At 42.2% G+C, this 14,422-nt stretch overlaps 1 protein-coding gene across 1 annotated transcript; it reads right to left on the bottom strand.

Annotated features, from left to right (window-relative positions):
• Nucleotides 1–13,292: 13,292 nt before the first annotated feature.
• Nucleotides 13,293–13,538, bottom strand: LCE6A (late cornified envelope 6A). Its single transcript, XM_045790648.2, has one exon. The coding sequence runs from the start codon at nt 13,536–13,538 to the stop codon at nt 13,293–13,295; it is 246 nt and encodes an 81-aa protein (XP_045646604.2).
• Nucleotides 13,539–14,422: the final 884 nt, after the last annotated feature.

Below are 14,422 nucleotides of genomic sequence, written 5' to 3'. Positions count from 1 at the left end.
CTTACAGAAAGTTCAGTTACTCTAAAAAGCAATGCAGATATTTTGAAAGTTCAGTGACTATAAACTCTATTTGTATCACTATTTTTCTCCAGAGTCCGAAGTTCTATAACTGATTCTATGGCTCCCGGACCCATATCTTTATAGTGGAGAAGTCCTACTTTCCTGGCATAGGAGGAATCAGGCAGGGGTATTCAAATTTGGTAACAACTTCTCCTACCTGTCCTGGTTCTCCCAAGACTCCTGACTTCCAAGGCAGAAAGTTGGATAGTTTCTAAAGTCTTAAATTATTTTTATGATGTACTCCAATTTATGCATTCTAGAAACCACATAGTTAGCCTGAGTCCAGGGTTACACCACCCGTCTTTTTCATCTCCTTTTTTTTTCTTTCTTACATCATGGGCTCTGCCTTCATTTGTACTTTTTGGCCCTGTGTGTGTATCTCTTGTCCTACAAACTAGCTTCCCCTACCAACCCCAATCTCAGTTAACATTCACTCCTTCTGAGATGGCTACTTCTGAGCCAACCGATGATTTCCTTGAGCCTGATCTCCCTGCCATTACCAGTTAGTTCCCATTCTCTCCAACCTGGAGTGGCTTGTCCCATTGAGCTGAGGCGTAGCAATCCCAGCTATCCCCAAACTGCCCTCAGATTGGTAAGGACACTTACCTTGTTTTCCCAATGTCGGGTAAGCAATGGGTAGGTCAAGTGAAGTGAGGAGGCCTTTTATACACATCCTGCACCCAACTTAAGGGAATGAGCCACAACGATGTAAAAGCTCTTCCCAACCAGGTGGTTATGAGGACAACATCCCACATTCCTGTGTTTCTCTGTCATTCTGCCACTTTATCACACTGGATCACTACTGCGTCCTCATGAGTATCTTCCCAGAGCATCCTGTCCCTCTGTAAAAGTTAGAAGTATTTCCATAAAGATAAGAAGATCATGATTTACAAGGGAGTTTATAATGGCCACTCTTGGGGACCGAACTTAGGGTTTCCGCAGGAATCCAATGCAAGCTTTAGATGAAAATCTAAGGCCACAAGTGTTAGATCAACATAGAATAGTGGGAGTTTCTGTAGGTTCCATAACCAGTTCAGAATCAATAATTTAAATATCCCTGGGTTGTTACTGATTCAGATCACAGAGTGCATAAGACATAGACCAACAATGTAGCATCATGGGTAAAAGGCCCCGCTGGAAAGGATTTCAGTCCTGTACCTACACTCCACACATAGATGAAGAACTGAGAGCAAGAGAGGACAAAGGAGATGCTCAAAGTTGTGCAGTGTCTGAACTGGAAGCCAGGCACCCCTTTCTTTGACCTTAGTCCCTTCTTTTCTACCTGCTTGGTCATGTCCACCGGAATCTACTACCTCTCTGCCCACCAGATCCCTTCTTCATGCCACTTACCACCCATTTTGCTTAGTTTATCATTTCAACCACTTTTTTACCAATATAATAAATTTTCTTGCTCCTTTGGCTTATTAATGCACTTGACTGACAAAATCCCAACCCTGGCTAATTCCTCCCTGTTATGCCTAGTTGCTATAAATACAAAAACAAAATTAAAAAAGACACTTTGGCAGGCTGGCATCATCGTAAGATCATGACCATCCATCCAGGCTGAACCTAAACACTGCTTGGTGATTCCATATAGTTCTCTGTGTTCAACACACACACACACACACACACACACACACACACACACACACACACATCATGCCTTTTCTCTTCTCTGGAACCTTCCAAATACTCTTTGCTGCCTCTAAATAGATGATACTGCTTCTACTCCCAGGGTCAGAGAGTAGCTTCAAGTGTAAGTCACTTCCACTTCCCATTACCAGGTCTTTAAACCTACTTATGCCTGCAACCATCTTTATGATCTCCTTGTTAGAAGAGGAATGGCCTCTTTTCTTTTCTAATGCCTGTCCCTGCTACTTTGTTCTGGATCCTTGTATGTTCAGCCTTGGTTATATTAGTTTTTCCTGTGAAATGCTGTCATGGTATCCCATATTCCTATAACACCATGCTTGGGTTTATTTTTCTGTATCGCTCATCCTGGGTAGAATGAAATCTCCATGTTCTTAGCATCTGCACAGTGCCTGACATCTTGTAAGTGCTCAAAAAAATATTTGTTGAATTAATGAGTTATTTGTGGTTGAGACAAAGGGCTCCCTCCTTTCACACCTCGAGAGAGAGTGACTTGGGAGGTCAGGCCAGAGGTAAGCACATGCGGCAGGTTTGGGACGTGCTCCCAGGGTGGAGTCACCCATACTGACCAGACTCAAGAACTTTGCAGTGGAGTAAGACAGAGCTCTGGTTCTGGCTCCGCTGCTGCCTCTCAGTTTCAGAGGCAACTGGACCAGATGATTTCAGTACATAATCAAATCTATATTTGCATTTATGAGCATCAGACCTCCAAGGAGCTAACATTGAGCCCAAGTGCTGCCTTTCCTGCTTTTTGTTTTTCCCTGAACATATTTTATCTGGAGGTTGGAGTGGGGATGAACTTGACAAAGCAGAGACATCTGGTGTGTATACGAGGATGTGGCATATTTGAAGGTAAGTCACACTCTGAGATAGCAACTCCATATAGTCTATTTAGTCAATCCCAGTTGTCAGAGGAAATTACTTACTTAACTTCTTTCCTTGTTGTGCCAAAGCAGAACATTGCGTATGTACATGACTCCCCTAATTGTGCCTCTCCTAGCTGTGAATGTGAGCTCCTAACACCTGGATTAGCAGGGTAGGCAAAGTTATGCTCCTTCCCTGCATGGCCCCTACTAAAATATTACAAATAATTTCTAAAAGTTGTAAAACATTGTCCTATCGTATTGATCCAACACATCAATGAACCACTGGTTCAATGAGGAAAATTATTTATCCCAACAGAAATTTCTTTCTTATAATAACTTCACGAATATCACCTTAAGAACATTTATTTACTGAATGATGGTTATGTGTAGGGTTTTGTGAATTCAGAGATTAAGATACTTCTTTGTCTCAAGATGCAAATGGGGGATGCCTGGGTGGCTCAGTCAGTTAAGCATCTGCCTTCCACTTAGGTCAGGATCCCAGGGTCCTGGGATCAAGTCCTGCATCGAGCCCCACATTGAGACCCACATCAGGCTCCTTAAAACTATCTCTCTTTCCCTCTCTCTCTAACAAATAAATAAAATCTTTGAAAAAATGCAAGTAAGATAACACAAGGAAAAGACAGGGAATTAAAATTTATTCTCAACTTCCCATCCACCAAACATGTTATTTGCATTATCACAATACATCAGCTCTATGAGTTTCTTATTGCTAATCCCATTTTACAGATTAAAAAAGACTGAGGCTCAGAAACAGAGTGGGCATCAGTCAGAAGGTGAGGGGTAGCTGGCATTCTAGACAGAGGGAAGAAGAGCACAGGCAGAGGCATGGAAATGTGTAGGGGCATGATCCTTTCTGGAAAAAGAGTGGACATAATATTTGGTAAGAGCATAGTGTTGGGACACTAACTGGGCAGAAAGGAAGGAAGGGCCCAGAACATTAAAAGCTTTACTTGCTGGGTTATTTACTTTAGACTGTAGATTAATGGCTTCCAAATTATATTCTTTAGAACCCTGTTGTCAGGGATGTTCAAACATCATACATGCCCAAGAGCCATCCCTATGGGCAGTATGAGCTGCTCTGCGTAGCTGCCCTTCCAGCTGTCTTCCCCACCTCCTCCCATTGTCTACCATATCAGCTCCACATCTTAATACAGCATGGAGGCCGAAGATGGGTCTTGGAGTTGGGGTACTGTTATCTGAACCATGGGTAGGTTATTTAATGTTTTTGAGCCTCATCTTTTTTTCTTTTAAATCTTTAAAATGAGATTAACAAAAATAAAATGGGATTAACAATAAGAAACTCACAGAGCTATTTTACTGTGATAATGCAGATAATGTTTGACAGATAGCAGGTTGGAAATAACATTTTAATTTCCCTCCTTTTCCCAACATCATCCCCCATCATCACATGGGGGGCTAAAAATTTTGAGTCACATTTTAGATACCACAAATTCTTAGTTCTTGACTATTTGGGCTGCCTGGGATGGGGAGCCTGAGCAGACAACACTCTGGACCTTCCACTTTACCCCTGCTATACAGTAATTAGATGCTTTATGTATTGAAGATATACATTCCATTTAACTTGCAAACAGAATCATGATGCTTTAAGACAGTTGGGGCATCCTCGACCATTTAAGCAAAGGAAGAACCTGATGAGATTTACATTTTAGAAAGATCACTCAGCTCAGGTGGCCTTAGGAGCTGTGATTTGGTTACTCAAAAAGCTTAGGTCCATGGTGAATGGCCAGGATACAAGTTTGGTGTGTGGATCAGATTTGGACTCAAGTGAGTTCTTATTGAGTTTGTAGACAAAGAGAGCAGTTGGAAGGTGATTGGAAGGTCTTCACTTGTCTGCATCCAGTCTGCATACAGCCCATGCATTCCTGGATTCTGTTCTCATCTGCCCAAGCACTTCCTCACCATCCTGCCTACTTGAGGATTCAAGCATGCTATGGATTCCTGCCTGTCTTAGGTATGCCCCTTAATAGAAGGGTGAGGGCAACATTGGCATGAATGAGATTCTTATCGTGCTAATTCTCAAGTGATGAAAGAAAGGAAAACAAGGATCTTCCTTCTGTCAGAGCAGTCAGACCTTTGAACAATCCTCCTATGGGCCAGAATCCCAGTGTGCAAGCAGACATGTGGAGCAAACAGCACTGGAGCACTGGGAGAGGATTCATGGTCCTCCCAAGGCAATGGGATTTTTTTCTTTCTTTTTTATTTAAATTCAATTAATTAACTTTTGGTATATTATTAGTTTCAGAGGTAGAGTTCAGTGATTCATCAGTCTTATATACCAGTGCTCATTACATCACATGCCCTCCTTAATATCCATCACCCAGTACCCCATCCCCCCACTCCTGTCCCCTCCTGCAACCCTCGTTAGTTTTCTATGGTTAAGAGTCTCTTATGGTTTGTCTCCCTTTCTGATTTCATCTTGTTTTATTTTTCCCTCCCTTCCCCTATGCTCCTCTGTTTTATTTCTTAAATTACACATATGGGTGAGTGCATATGATAATTTTCTTTCTCTGATTGACTTATTTCACTTAGCGTAATACCCTCTAGTTCCATCCACGTCATCGCAAATGGCAAGATCTCATTTTTTGGTGGCTGAGTAGTATGCCATTGTATATATATATACACCACATTGTCTTTATCCATTCATCTGTTGGTGGAAATCTGGGCTTTTTCCACAGTTTGACTATTGTGGACATTGCTGGTATGAACATTAGGGCACATAATTCACAGATCACTACAGATCACCACATTTGTATCTTTGGTGGTAAATACCTAGTAGTGCAATTGCCAGGTCCTAGGGTAGCTCTATTTTCAACTTCTTGAGGAAACTCCATACTGTTTTCCAGAGTGGCTACACAAGCTTGCATTCCCATCACAGTGTAAGAACATTCCCCTTTCTCTGTATCCTCGCCAACACCTGTCATTTCCTGTTAAATTTAGCCAATTCTAACCAGCATAGGGTGGTATCTCATTGTGGTTTTGATTTGTATGTCCCTGATGCTGAGTGATGTTGAGCATTTTTTCATGTGTCTGTTGGCCATTTGTATGTCTTCTTTGGAAAAATGTCTGTTTATATCTTCTGCCCATTTGTTGATTGGATTATTTGTTCTTTGGGTGTTAAGTTTGGTAAGTTCTTTATAGATTTTGGATACTAACCCTTTATCTGATAGACATTTGCAAATATCTTCTCCCATTCTGTCAGTTGTCTTTTGGTTTTGTCAACTGTTTCCTTTGTTGTGCAAAAGCTTTTTTATCTTGATGAAGTCCCAAAAGTTCATTTTTGCCTTCGTTTTCCTTGCCTTTGGAGATGCGTCTAGCAAGAAGTTGCTGCGGCCAAGGTCACAGAGGTTGCTGCCTGTGTTCTCCTCTAGGATTTTGATGGATTCCTGTCTCAGATTTAGGTCTTTCATCCATTTTGAGGCAATGGGAATTATACCTGGCTTGTTGAAAGATTAAAGCAACTTGTGCTTCTCTTGGAATGGAGGGTACAGTCATGATCTTTGTTCAATGACCTGGCCCTATGGGTCTTAAGCCATCTCAATTAGTGGATAAAAGAAAGGAGACAAGACCAACACAGCATAACACATTCCCATCACTTTCATGAGGAGGCCTCAAAAACCAGTCACCCTCCCTTGTCTGTATAGTGTAGGCTAGAGACATAGGCCTACCATGTATAATGTGATGGTTAAAATAAATGTTAGGAGGAAAGAAATCGACACCATGCCCAGCACTGAGTAAGTGTTCTGTAAGCTGTAGTTACAATATAAGCATTATAATTATTCACTGTGGTCCTAGATATTTCTCAGCTTCTGAGTCCTATTCCTGTGGGACTGGGGGATACACACCAATATCATCTGTTCTGGCATTACAGCCCTTCTTTTCTGTAATATCTCAAACTGCAGAAAACTCCCTCGGATTGAAGTAGCAGGTCATCCCTGGAGCACAGGCCCAGTCCTGACACTGACCAGCCATGGGTCCTTTGCTTCTTCTGGACCTCAGGGTTTCCATTTGTGAAATGAGTGTTTGTCTTTGTTGTTTTCTTCTTGATCTCTGATGTAATGATGAGAGTTCATGCTCAGGGCTGCCAGAACACACTAAACCTGGGTGACTTCCTGAGCTATTGTCCTTCATAGCTGCGAGGATCCTTCTACTACATAACAAATGTAAGGATTTCTTCTTTCAGTCCCAGGCTCCACCCTGGACTTTCAGCTGACCTCAGTGAGTGGGGAAATAAAACATCCTATTGTGTCTTGTGTCTACAAATGTCACCAAGGAAAAAACCTTTCAGTCCTAAGATAGGAAGGGATGAAGTGAGGACACTTTGCCTATCCTCTTCCTCTAGACACTGATCCCAAGAAGATATTTATAAACCTTCTAGGAAAGAAGACCCCTCAGTCTATAATGACAGAGTTTCTTGCTCCTGTGTACCTTCATTCCTTTCTTCTGATGTTAGAGGTGGGTTCCTCCCAGAAGAGTAACCAGGACAGGACTTTGGCTCCATCATCCTCCCATTCCTAAAGACTGCTTATACTGATAATATCTCTGACTCATCACAATGCCATGCTAATGACTTCACCATCATTCTTCCCACTGTGCCAAAGGGAGATAACTCAGTAGACTATATCCTTTGTCCTGCAATTAACACATCTTCAGAATCTTCAGAGAAAGGCTGGACTATGAAACTGCAAATACTGCTCCTAGTTGGATCAGTAGTGTTATCTTTACTGAGGAAGGCCAGTACTATAAAATATGAGCATAGGGGGCAGGCATTAAGAAGACTTAGGCAAGTTCCTCAGACTTTTTGGGCCTGCACTTTCATCTGTGACATCAGGACCTTCTGCTCTGTCATTCTGTGAACCCATAGTTCTCAACCTTTCATACTTTTGGAGACAGTGGGGACCCCCCTCTCCCCTCCCCCATTTGTACTACATTTCACATGTTTTGTTTTCTCCTCTTAACAACTCTGTTGGGTGGATATCACCACATATGGGAAAGTTGAGCATTGGAGAGTTTAAGGGCATGTGCAGATCACATAGTCTCTTGGTTCTGGAGCAATAGAGCCAGCCCAGCAAGGATTACATGAAACAAGGAAACTGTTGGTTCAGTCATGCTCTGGGTGCTGTTATAGATCAGGGACTCTAAACCTGGTTGTACCGTCTGAAAAGCACTTAAAATTCAGATTCCTGTCCCCAGTTAAGACCTATTAAGTCATTATCTCCATGGAATCATTCCTAAGCATTTGCAATGTTAAATCATTTCCTAACCATTTGCAATATTTAAATCACTAGGGGATTCTGCTAGTTTGGGAACCATAGTCCTAGAGTGTTCTTGTAGCACCATAGAATGATAGCTAGCTCACAGAACATTCTAGCAATATTTCCATAGTCTCTACCTTCCTCTAAGCTCTTCCAGAGATCTTCATAGATGGTTAAAAGATGTAGGGAGTCCAGGCAACTCAGAAAATCATTCAGCCCTTGGAGGAGTCTTACCAAACATCTAGTGTAGTTTTCTACCTGCTGTTTCCATATCCTCTCCCATATGCCTAATGATGAGCTTTCTGTGCTAAATTGAAACCCTTTTAGTTGGAGAACTCATTACCTCACAAAGCAGCCCAATCCTTTTTAGACTGTTATCTTTGTTAGAAATTTTTCCCTAATAAAATGCATGCATCATATAATAAATAATGATAATGCCTCAAAAAAAGCAGTTCTTGACATATAGTTGGCACTTAATTACTTGTTGAATAAGTGGATTAATTAATAATAAAATACGCCATTTAGCTTGATTATATGCCTTCCTTTCACAAATGAGAGTTGAAGAGTCAGATAAGTCATTTTACTCAACTCATAGAGTGAAATAGTGGCAGAATTAGGACTAAATATAAGGTCAATTGATTTCCAACCCAGTGTTTATGCTTGGGCCTGGGTGGGGAGGTGGGGGCATAGATAGCAAGAGCAGAACATATTCATTCCAACACTACCCTCTTGGGGGCACAGTATCAGAGTTAAGTGTCTGGGCTCCGATCACCTAGTTTTAAATTCCAAGTTCCCTTACTCATTGGTTGTACAACATTAGGCTTGTCACTTGTTTCCTCTGTGCCTCGATTGCTCATCTGTAATGGTGATAAAAATTATATCTATATCATAAAGCTGCTGTGAGGATTACATGAGTAACATGTGTACAGTGATAGACAAGTGTTCCTCCACAGTAAGCTCTGCATAAATACAGATTGCTGCCATTGCTCTTTGTGCTATTGTTGTTATAATATTTATGATAATAATTATTATTATTTCCATTATTAGGGTAGTTCATCGTCCCTTGTTATAACATTTATATAATAATTTATTATTACTGTTATTTGGCTAGTTCATTGTCTTTTGTTGTTATAATATTTATAATAATTTATCATTATTACTAATTATTTGGCTATTTCAGTGTCCCTCAGTGAAAAGGATCTATATTTTTATTTCTCCAAAGATTTATAAATACCAGTGAATGCCAAGAGAATGCATCAGTAACCCAGAAAAGCTGGTTTCACATTCTTCTTTCTACATCACACTAAGGACCACCACCACCTTCTACAGAAATCCCGTGGGCCTTGCATGGGTCGGGGTTGTAGCTGTGACAGTGGATACTGAGATGGATCAGGCAAGAATTTTAAGGTGGATTCCAGTCAAATATTTGGGAAATGGTTCTCATATGTCAGGGCTATTATATAAAGCTACAATGGGGAAAGTGCCCTATAATTCACTCACCTGAAACCTATGAGAGCAAACTAACTAGGCACTAGAGAAACAAGTAGAGTTAATGGTTGATCGGAGCACGGACTGAGTTTGCCGGGGGGTTAGGGTGTGTCGGTCACTTCTAGTCCTGTGTCAATCAAAACAAAACAGAGAGAACCTGTCAAAGATAAGGGTAGAAATTCCAGGACCTTCAATCAGTGTAATGAAGTCAACTATAGGCCCATTTAGGAAGGTCCTGCTGAAGCTCCAAGGAGGAGGATGGCAGGTGCTAAGTAGAGAGAAGTGTAGAAGTGAGACTCCTGTGTGTGTAGGGGGTCCTATACTGGTCAGGTGTTAGATAATGCATTTATTTAGACCCCTTTATCTTATCTCACACCAGAATGAAGAATTAAGGTATTTTGTTGGCCACATTTTACAGACAGGTGAATTCTACCCCTGGTGAACCAATCTCTGACTAGAACTGAGAGACCTTCTGCTTTTAAGCATCTGCCTTTTTCTTGGCTGACCCCTCTGCCATTTCATAAGCAACATTTCATTTTAATGCTACATGCTTTTTCAGTGGGAGACAAAACAATAGTGGTTTGCCATCTTCTTCTATGACTGTGTTCTAGCAATGACGTTAAGTATATCGCTGATCATTGCAAACAACTTCCTTCAGACTCCATTGTTAGGAGGGCAATCCTTCCCTCGAAAGCTATGTAAATTAGATCATTTGTCTCTCTATATATTCTATCTGCCAGGAAGTTCAGAACTGATCATTAGTCTGAGGTAGAATAACTGTGTGGGTCACAGACTGAATATTTATGCCCTTTTATTGAATCACAGGCTGTTCCCCATTGCTTCTAATTTTCCACATGTAGTTTTATGATAGAGATTCTATGCCCTCTCCCACTCTGGTTCATAGGGAGAATCTTTAAATAAAATCTTAAAAAAAAAGAATATTTACTTATTTGAGAGAGCGAGGGAGAGTGTGCACGTGGCAGGGTGGGCGGAGGCAGAGGGAGAAGGGAAGGGAAGAGATAATCTTAAGCAGACTTCCTGCTGAGCTCAGAAACCGACGCAGGACTCTAACGCAGGACCCCGAGATCATGACCTGAGCTGAGATCAAGAGTTGTACACTTAAATGACTGAGCCACCATATGCCCCTAACTAGAGAAAATTTTTTTTAAGATCTTATTTATTTATTTGACACAGAGAGAGACAGCCAGTGAGAGAGGGAACACAAGCAGGGGGAGTGGGAGAGGAAGAAGCAGGCTCTCAGCAGAGGAGCCTGATGTGGGGCTCGATCCCAGAACACCAGGATCTCGCCCTGAGCTGAAGGCAGACGCTTAACGACAGCCACCCAGGCGTCCCTAGAGTAATTTTTTAACATAGTACTCACTCTTACTCTTGAGCAAAAGAAATCCCTTTCTCCAAAATGGTTTTCTTAAATGGAGGCATTTTCATTGCCTCTAAGATGCAATCTTCCTGGAGAGTCTGAAAAAAAGTCTTTGACAACTTTAGAATTCCAATTCTAAAAATGTATCTGAGAGAAATTACTAAGAATAATCACCAATGACAATGTTTATTTTACTGTTGTTTAGACAGCAAAAAAGTGGAAGCAATATAAGTGCCACAAATCAGGAAACTATTTTTAAAAAATTTTTTATTATGTTAGTCACCATACAGTACATCCTTAGTTTTTGATGTCGTGCTCCATGATTCATTGTTTGTGTATAACATCCAGTGCTCCCCATACAATATGTGCCCTCCTTAATACCCATCACTGGCCTAGCCCAATTCCCCACCCCCCTCCCCTCTGAAGCCCTCAGTTTGTTTCCCAGAGGCCATAGTCTCTCATGGTTCATTCCCCCTTCTGGTTACCCCCCTTCATTCTTCCCTTCCTACTCCTACCTATCTTCCTACTCCTTATGTTCCATAAATGAGTGAAACCATATGATAATTGCCTTTCTCTTCTTGGCTTATTTCACTTAGCATAATCTCCTCCAGTCCCGTCCATGTTGCTGCAAATGTTGTATAATCATTCTTTCTGATGGCTGAGTAATATTCCATTGTATATATGGACCACATCTTATTAATCCAATCATCTGTTGAAGGGCATCTCGGCTCCTTCCACGATTTAGCTATTGTGGACATTGCTGCTATGAACATTGGGGTGCATATGGCCCTTCTCTTCACTACGTCTGTATCTTTGGGGTAAATACCCAGTAGCGCAATGGCTGGATCATAGGGTAGCTCAATTTTTAACTTTTTAAGGGACCTCCACACTGTTTTCCAAAGTGGCTGTACCAACTTGCATTCCCACCAACAGTGTAAGAGGGTTCCCCTTTCTCCACATAAATCAGGGAACTATTTACACAAATCGTGGTGTGTTCACAGGATGGACTATAATAGTGTTGATCAATATTTATTAGCACGGAAGAGTATTGACAATTGTACTGCTAAGTAAAAGATCAGGTTACAAAGTATTCTGAAATGATCCTATTTTGTGATTTTTTAAAAATAAAGTTTGGAAATAGATCCTGAAGTTATTAGCTGTAGTTAGTAGTAGTAGTTTGGTTGGTCTTAATCATCTTCCTTATGCTTATTTACATTAAAACATCTTTATACAGGCATGCATCATTTGTTTAGTGAGAAAAATTACACTTTCAAGATTATAATTATACAAAATTATGCTCTTTGTATATGCCTGTATAGAGAGATACATCATAGCAGAGGCTAAACCAGGTTCCAGCAGTCAGAAGGATTGCTAAGCTCTGGAAATGGGCATCTTGTGTTTTGGGAATGGTAGACAGCCTGATTCTCTGCCCTGAGACTGGGCAATAGAATCCATTGGGCTGGGTACTTAGTTAAAAACATATTTTCAGTTTCCCCAGAAAATGAGAATCAACTAAAAATTATTTCCCCGAACTTATATTGATATGCAACCGTGATGAGTCTTAAGCCCCGCCAGGCCCCTCTACTTTATCTCAGGTCCTCCCCGCCCCAGAGCAACCGTCCTTTGGGAGCTGCAGTTTCATATCTGGCTTATGAGCTATTCCATATGATAATCTCACTCCTGACAGTCTAGCCAAGCTGAAATCCATGTCATTGGCAAGTATCCCACTTGTACATGAAAAGTATCAGTTCTACCTGGAAAGTTCCTCATCCTTGTTCCATCCCCAACACCAAAGTCGGCTTGTCTTTAAAAGCCCTGTTGAAATGCTACCTATCCTGGAGTTCTGTTCTCCCCCAAGCAACATGCCCTCTCTGCTTCAGATTTCTCTTTCCAAGGAAACCACTTTTGATCTACACCATCAGGATGAGTTTTTCCCTTCTGTCCTTGACCTTTTGTACTCTTTGCCCCCTTAGAGTTCACACAAAGTGAGGGGGAAAAAAAGAAGTATGTCAATCACCTTAAAATTATATTTATTAGTCCACATATTTCAATCTACAATGTACGTTGTTTCTCCCACTAGACTGCAAGCTTTTCTAGAACAGAGACAAATCTCCTATTACATCTGGGAACACAGAGCACAGTATAGAGTAGGTGCTCAACATATGTTTGTCACACGAAAGCTTTCAATGTAAGGATTATGCAATAACATAGGTTGATGGCTATAAGGATGCTGAGACAGAAATCTCAAACCATGTGTCTCTGAAACACCACCAGTCAACATCTTGGAAGGAAAGAAGAGGCAGCATCCACCTGTGGAGGCCTCAGCCCCTCCAGTGGCCTCAGGGATTCACAGCAGCCAGGGCTCTGACTCTACGTTGTTGCTGAGCCGAAGGGGTGGATGGAAGACAGAAGCAGGAATGCAGCTTATGGGGACCAGGAAGTGTTTCCCAGCCCTAACTAGAGGGGGAGATCTGGAGCATCCCAGTGGCATGAGTGCAGAAATCCGGATGGGAGAGAGCAACCGTACCTGTGTCCCTCTCCCTTGGGTTGGTCACCTCAGCACTCCTCTTCTTTGATGTGGTAGACTGTGCCACCACTAAGGCAGCAGGGCTTCTTGCGGTGAGCCTTCTGAGAGCGGCAGGCTCTCTGCTCCCCGGGCTTTTGGGAACCAGAATCACAGCCTCCTGAACAGGGGTCACAGCAAGGAGCAGAGCAGGCAGCCAGGGAGGGGTTTGGGCACTGGGGAAGTGAGCATTTGGGAGCAATAGGGGCCTCCCAGGATTGCTGCTTCTGCTGTGACATCAGTGCACTACTGAGTGGAAGCTGGAAGGAAAAAGAGAATTCAGTTAAGTCAGGGCCTTGGGTATCTGTTTCTTTTCTCCTGGGCTGGAGCTGTCAAAATAAAGCTGGCGTTTACAATCTGCTAAATCCATCCTAGGAGGGACAGAAATGGATCTGAGTGGGTAAATTTGGGAAGTAAGCCATGGTGGGAACTCCCACTCACCAACAACCAAGCTAATAACTTAATCATCTTCTTAAAGTGCAGCTGAGTTGAGCAGACTCTTTACTTTCCCAGACCAGGGTCCACCATGGTCAGGTATAAAGGAGAAACGAATCTCTGCTCTTTCTTCACTCAGTCTTACCTTGCCCTGAGATTCCTAAGCCTGGGTGTATCTTCTCTGCTTCTTCAGCCCTCTGGTTTCTCTGACTTTCTCCCATGTTAAATCATTTGAGGTAGGTCTTTTGTGGGGACCACCTCCCTTCCCTTCTCCCTGTCCCAAAGGTCTTTTACCTGGCTTATCTACTCCCTGGGCAGAAGTGAGACCTGCCTTGGCAGCATCTGAGTGATGGACATACAAGTGTCTCCTCACCCAGAGGTAGCCTCACCCTAGAGGAGGATGTGTGGACAAATCATTCCAGGAGAAGGAGCCTGGAAACATTTTATATATCCTCCAGTGAAGCCTTCAGGCTACATATTATTGGAGGGCAGCTGTGCATGGACTATTTATCCAGATGTTTCACAATTCCCAAGGCTGGATTCCTCAGTGGCATGCAACAAGATGTGGGCCAACGGCAATCCCATGAGAATGAGTAACCAGAGGCTGTGGCCTTCAGAGTGGCCTGATTGGGTTAGGTACACTGGCCAAGTCTAGATGACATCTCTGGGGGCCTGAGAGGGATCTGAT

Source organism: Ursus americanus, chromosome 12 (genome assembly GCF_024610735.1).
Source record: "Ursus americanus isolate L20-20 chromosome 12, mUrsAme1.1.p, whole genome shotgun sequence".
NCBI lineage: Eukaryota > Metazoa > Chordata > Mammalia > Carnivora > Ursidae > Ursus > Ursus americanus.
This window is presented reverse-complemented; position numbering and strand designations above follow the sequence as displayed.